The sequence below is a fragment of the Alligator sinensis genome, unplaced genomic scaffold, assembly GCF_000455745.1.
Source record: "Alligator sinensis unplaced genomic scaffold, ASM45574v1 scaffold784_1, whole genome shotgun sequence".
In the NCBI taxonomy this organism is placed as follows: Eukaryota; Metazoa; Chordata; order Crocodylia; family Alligatoridae; genus Alligator; species Alligator sinensis.
The window spans coordinates 494869-501767 of record NW_005842318.1 but is presented as its reverse complement, the minus strand read 5'-3'; the positions used below and the strand labels follow the sequence as shown (position 1 = coordinate 501767).

The window sequence follows — 6899 nt, the reverse complement described above, 5'->3', positions numbered from 1 at the left end:
AGCAGGAATTTTGACCTTCAGAATGAACTAACAGAATTGGAAAAGCAGCTAAGAATTTCAGGCTATTACAGAAATGGGCATGGAATAACAACAAACTATCAACTAAGGTAAAAATGTGAATTTATGAGACTTGAGTGATGTCATCCCTGCTTGATGGTTCACAAATGTGGACTATGGTATGTTTGGCACATCAGGAGACTGAACAGCTTCCATATGAGATGCCTGTGCAAGACTGTGAAAATAAAGTGGGAACACAACATGCCAAAAACAAAGGTGCTGGATGCAGGGCTGACACACTTGGAAACCACTATCAAGAAGAGGAGGTCACAATGACTCAGCCATGTCAGGAGAATGGAAGGAGACTGTATCCCTAAGAATACTTTGTACAGAGAGATTTAAGACGGCTCTAGAAAGCAGGGTCAGCCTCTATGGACGTGCAAAAATGATCAGAAGTCGTTCAACATCAATGTAAAAAGCTGGGAGGAGTGCACAAAAACTCATCCAACCTGGAGGGACCGTCTGGCACTGGGTACAGTTCACCATTAAGTGGCTTTGATCCACAGGATGGAAGCAAAGTGAGAAAAGAAGGAAGCGGCATGCTGTAAACTTGGATTCCAACTCAGACAACACATGGATTTGTGAAACTTGTAACAAGCTGTGTCACTTGCAAATTGGGACTGTCAACCACGAGCAGATTCATCAGACATCTGACTAGACCTCATACACATAGACCACAATCCAAAGGATCATTGGTTGCCTAATAAACATTGTTTTCTCACTCATGTAATGAACTGGAAATTTGCTATATTATTTCAAGTAGGAAAGGCAGGCATTTAAAAACAGGAGGTTTGGATAAAGACTGTAATGTTAATTGGGGGGAGGGGGATGTTGTAAATGCAGTTGCAGACCACAGTGCTCATATTCAGAACCAAGAAAAATTATGCCATCTTCCATTCTTCAGAGATCTGTTCTTTAACATGCTACATGGTTCACCTATGGTCATCCTTCCTCATTGATTTGGGGTGGGGATCCAGCCATTACTAAATGCTAAATGAGCTTCAATAAGATAGAATAAAGATTACTTCAATAACAGAATATGTAACCCAAAGAAAAGCTGTGAACAGGAATAAAAGCAGAGGGGAGAACAGGAAATAAACAAGAAAAGAAGGAAAAGACAAATGCAAATGGGAAAAAAATAAATAAAAAACAGGGCACTTGAAAACAGGTAACATTTGGGCTAAATAATGTGTCTAGCCCAGAAAAGTGAAAAGCTGAAACTAAAGGAGAGCTGAGCAAGAAGAAAAAGGATCATTAGAGCAACAAATAATGCAGTACAGCCCACAATTCCTCCCACTGTGGTCTGGCTTCTCTGCAGTTAAGTGACTTCTACATATACAAGAGTCCTCAGCTAACTTTATACCGACTAGTTCTTGCTCTGCTAACAGTGTAATTGTGACCTCAGCATGGATTTATTCAACCTGATTCTTGGCTTCTGACTGCAGCCCACACCTACCCTGTATGCCTGCCATGGGATGCTGCATTTTCCTCAGATGGAATTTTCCTCATTTCTTGAGACCGTCAGCATCCATGTGAACCTCAGTGGCAATAACAGAATATGAACAGAGAAATAATCGGACTCAAGTGGTTAAGGCTTTAACAATGGAAAAAAAGCCCTGATATTAGAAAAATAATGGTGAGTTTTCAGGCATTGCGAGACTAGAAATTATGTGACAAAATTGAGGTTACCTTACAGATATATGACACTGCTGGCATAGTGCATGCAAACTAATGTCTTAGCTTGTCGACCTGACATCAGGAATGGGGGCAACCAACAAGCTCTGGAGTCAAGAAAAGAGGCAAAGCTGTCAGCTACAAGCATAACAACAGAATAAAAGCAAAAGCTACAGACTAGCCTGGCATTTGTTATATACCACCATTAATAACGACCAAAAAAAGTGGCAGTTGAAGAATAATTTTATTCTAGATTATACAATTTTTATACTCTTTCTCTACAAATGGCCTGGGAAATGACAACCATCTCAAGGTAGCCATGGCAGCCAAACTGCCCCGGCCTACAGGCAGCCTGCCAACCTCAAAAAGCATCTCTCCAGCAACAGACTACCTAACTCCTATTCTCATTAAGGCACCAGACCCTGCTCTGGACCCAGATGCCAGATGTGCCCTCTCATCAACACAGACCACATCATAACTGGGCAGAAAAACACAGATTATGACATCCAAGGTTTACTTACCTGAACTTCTACCAATATCATACATGCCATGATTTGCTTACTGCCCCTCTGCTTTCTACATTGGACAGATGGAGAGATCCCTCCATGTAAAAATGAATGAACACCAGTACCAGAAGTCAGTACCAGAAAGACGCACAAGCCTGTGGCAGAACACTAACTCCCTGGACATTTTGGCCAGGTCAGAAATTATACACAAACTGATATAAGTGATTGGAAACTGGTTCAAATCTGTACCACAACAGAAGCTCTGTGCACATAAATTGCTTTCAAAATGGCCAAAACCAGTTTAAAATAATCCTGGATGAATGTAGTATCAGACTTAACTGATTTAGGTTAAATCGGTTTATTGAACTTCTGACCCAGATCCCCTCCAGATTCAAGTTAACTCACAGTCCCCCAGCATCCCAGAATGCTCTGCACCTCCCCTGCAAACCCCATCTCGTAGGGTGGGTGACCTAGCCTTGGCCCAAGCTGTCTGCTCCAGCTGAAAAGGAAGGCACGCTTTAGCACCCTATCACTTCTGGCCTGGGCCACTGCAGGCTTGTGGCTGCATTTCTGGAATCAAAAATGAATGTCTATTCACTTGCTTATCAGTTCAATCTATGCAGTTTAGACTAACCTGCAAAGACTGAATTGATTCAGCCTTGAGCTTTTTGACCATCTGTACTTAGTCTCCATCACTGACCTCGAAGTGGCTATTCTTAGAGAACAAAACTTTAAAAATGAACTTGAATGGGAAACTGCAGAATAAAAATCATCCACAGACTAGATTGTGGTAATTATGGTCTAAACCAAGACTATGGCATCTTATCTCATTACCTGGATTAGCTCTTATAACTCTCTGTCCCTCAATGGATTAACTGCTTTGTTTTTCTCTCTCCTACCTACCTTGCCTCTCTCAGCAGTAAGTGCTTTTTCTTTCTCCCTTCCTTACCCTTTGTATTCTAATTACTGCTTAATGTTTAAAAGCTCTGCTTCCTGCAGTCCTTTCACACCATTTGATGAAGTCCACTTGCTGCTCACGAAAACTTATGCTGTGCATCACTAATCTAATCTCCGATTAGTCTATAAGACACAAATCTAGCCTGTTTTCTGCCTGTTTTTACACTAACATGGCTAAGTACTTCTCTCTACTTATTCAGCCACTTGGATAGCTTTTTGAAGTGACTGAATAAAGATGCTGGATCACACACACAATTCTTCAATATGCAGAATGAATAAGCCCTACCAGGGTGTACCATAGCCTGCAGAAGTAAAGCAGTAGTAACAAAAACAATAAGTCAATTCCTTGAGGACAGAAAACAGGTGAGTCTTCCTCTCACTTTAGCCAAACAGCATATATTCAGAAGTTTTCTTTTACAGTAATCTACTTTGCTCCTACCTGCATTAGAAGGGTGGAGGTCAGTTTCCTCTCCAGCTCCATCAACAGTGTTTGTGTGCTCTTCAGGCCTGTCATTAGTCATTGTTCGTCGGATACTCTGATACCTAGGAGATACAAGGCTGGATTTACTGAACAGTGAATGCACTCTAGCCCTGGTTCACAGGAACTTCAAACACTGAGGCTTGATATATTTGCTTTTTTCTCCCATGCATTCCAAAAGTCACTAATCTCTGTAATTTACTCATTACCTGCCCTCTGCAGCCTGACTTCCTGGGGTTCCTTAACAATTTTTGTTGGCCACATTGACATTGAACATAGGTGGAAACCTGACACTAAGGACCTTCAACCAGAGTCAAAGGGACCCCAAGAATAACCACAGTGAAGCCCGCTAAAGAATGTAGAGATACCTGGAGTAGCGGTTGGAAGCCAGTCTTCACATTTGCTCATAAAATGGCTCACACAGCTTGGTACTAGAAAATTCAGCTGCTCCATTTGCTGAATAGAGTTTGACCTCTGGAGGATTTGTGGGGCAGGGGGAGCTGTGGGTCGCTGCCATGTTGTAGTTCTGTTTACATGGTCCACATAGAATATCCTTCCATGGCTGTCGATCCGAGCCTCCCAATCTGAACAGTAATGATGGATTGAGAGGGATGATTTTTTTCTTTAAACTTCACTGATTTTAAATTGCATCTATTGTTTTTAATCTCTCTCCCCTTTCAAAAAGCTTCCAATCCAGCATTTTTTGATTGCTCCCCAACTCATGGCTAAAACACAGGGCTTTTTTCCTGATGTTATTCTACAAATCAGCTACTTGTTGTATGGAGTTTTTGCAGAGTTCACATTCACTACGGAGTATACAGTTTATCTGTGTACCTGCTCAATACGAGCTCAAGGCTTGTGCTCCACTTAAGTCGTGAAATTAGGGTTTAAGTAGACTCTAGGGATATACAGACTTATGTATAGAATAGGTGAGAACCCTTAAACTAGTGTTAATTTGATGCCTGGTTGTTGTTTTCCCCCAACTAATACTAGCAGCAGGAAGGCAGATTAGTCAGACATAAAATGTATACTTTACAATAAAAAATGACTTGAGGATGCAATTACACCTATGCTAAATGTTAACACATTAGAGAGGAGTTAGACACTTCGGCAATCCCAATTAAATATTTGGCAATCTTCATGCTCTTTCATTCTAAAACATTCTAATGTTCGGAATGACATAAATACCATACAAAATTAGCTTTGCATGCAAACTTAAACAGCCCAATTTTAATAGATTCTGACCAAATATGAATTCCTTTGCATGAAATCACACCAAATACAGTAGACAACATTAACCATGCAGAATTGGTCCTTCTTAGGTACTGTATCTGCTGCAAGTGCATTGTCATCTTATGCTCAGGATAGGAGACAACACTGTACATAATGACTGTGAAGTAGCAAATGTTAAGTTTGTAAACGGCACCCACTATACAGCCAGAAAAGAAAAAGATGCATTAAGCAGTGAGATAACATGCATATGCCTATATTAACCCTTATGGACAGATTCCCTGGCTCATTCAGATGGTACAAAGGAAGCTGAAATAATCCCTTCTCTGTAGCCAGGTACTCACTGCATGGTAGGGAATAACCACTGGAGGAAGAGCTAGCTATTCTGATTACTATACTACCAACACTTCTCCAGCCTCAGTTCAGGGAAAAAAAGGCCAGAATGTGCTGGACTGCAGTATGCCTCAGTCAGCAGATGGTGCCTTGAAAATGCTCAACAGCTGATGGAGCTGTGGCAGACATAAAACCTCCCAGGGAAGTAATGAGAAGGATTCTGCTCCCAGCCATAGCTACTCCATTGTTCTCAGAAAAGACTTGGTACAAGAGAAAATGAGCATTTTTTAAAGCTTTTTAGGGCAGGAACATTTTTTCTGTATCTGCAAAAGTGCTACCACAATGGGGCTCTAATTTTAGCTAGGGCGTGTAGATGTCACCAACATTCAAAGACTATATAAAAATAAATAATAATCTTATGCATATAAAAGTCAAGGTTACTTATGAAGACCTGATGGCAGTGTTGTATGTTTGGTACTAGCAAATACAGAAAATACACAGAGCACTTAAAATATTATTTGAAAAACAATATACAACAATTAAAAAGTCTTTTGAATATGGTATTTTTCATATCCAAGTCTAGAGAAAAATATCAGTTGCTTCAGTAAATCAAGGACCACTGGTTATCAGCCAACTCTTAAGACACTGCAGATCCTTCAGGACCAAAGGCATAAAACTGTGCTCTATCAGTATCTTGACAGCACAGAATAGGCCTTAAATAATTTTACTGTGAAGCACTCAACACTGACAACCTTAAAACCTCAGGCTCTGTTTATTTTACATGTATTATGACGTCTGTCAACTCTTGAAGACAGCTAAATGGCTCTCTGCATTGCACTGTAGGGTTTGTTAGGGCCGAGATGCAGGGGAGGCAAGACAAGTAGATTTTGAGACAAACCAAGTATGACATCCCTACAGTACATCTCTGTTACTTAGCTAGCTCCAATGCAAATTATTTCTTCATTTCTATGAAGGGGCCGTACACTTAAAAATGTAAATGCCTAAAGCAGAGGTTAGGAAAATTAAGCTAATGGTTTTGTTGGGAAAGATAAATAAGCTAAATAAAGAAAAAGAAAAGAAAAAGTACAAGAGCTCTGGTTGAGGAAGGAATTTCTGGTCTTGTGAAAAATGTTGATATTTTGCAATTTTTCCCTAACTTAAATCATAACAAAAAGCCAAAATCCTGGTGAACCACAAATAGATATCTATGTATATCAAACAAAATATTGTTTAGATATTGACTTCTATTTTTTTAATAAAACAAATTTCAAACCAAAAAAATTGATTCAAACTTAAAAAAACAAATTAGGCGCGTCCACACAAGCGTGCATGTGCCTCCTGCCCCGCCTCAAACCCCTTTTTGGTGGGCCAACAGGCACATGAGGGAACAAAAAAATGTTTCCCACACTGCAAACTTGCAGCATGGGGAGAAAATTAGACCCCAGGATATTCAGGGGTCTAAAAAAAATCAATGTTTAAAAAAGTGGCACAGGGCACGGTCCCTTACCATACCCTGAAGCAACCGGAGGCTGGGTCCTCCATGGAGACGCTCTGGAGTAAAGGGTTGGGGGGAGCTGGAGGAGGGGGGAGGGGACCGTGGGGGGACCCCCAATGGCCCCACCCACTCCGCCAGCTCCCCCCCCCGAGGCCCCTGACCCCTGCTG

General features: G+C 41.0%; 1 protein-coding gene across 1 annotated transcript in view; it reads right to left on the bottom strand.

Moving 5' to 3' along the window:
- Positions 1-6899, bottom strand: part of HECW2 (HECT, C2 and WW domain containing E3 ubiquitin protein ligase 2) — a 324758-nt gene that overhangs the window by 87701 nt on the left and 230158 nt on the right. Inside the window, exons 12-13 of the mRNA XM_025209949.1 lie at positions 4110-4256; positions 3634-3741 (exon numbers count right to left, since the gene is read on the bottom strand). Of these exons, the coding sequence (XP_025065734.1) occupies positions 3634-3741; positions 4110-4256 (255 nt within the window). The remainder of the gene's footprint in view (positions 1-3633; positions 3742-4109; positions 4257-6899) is intronic.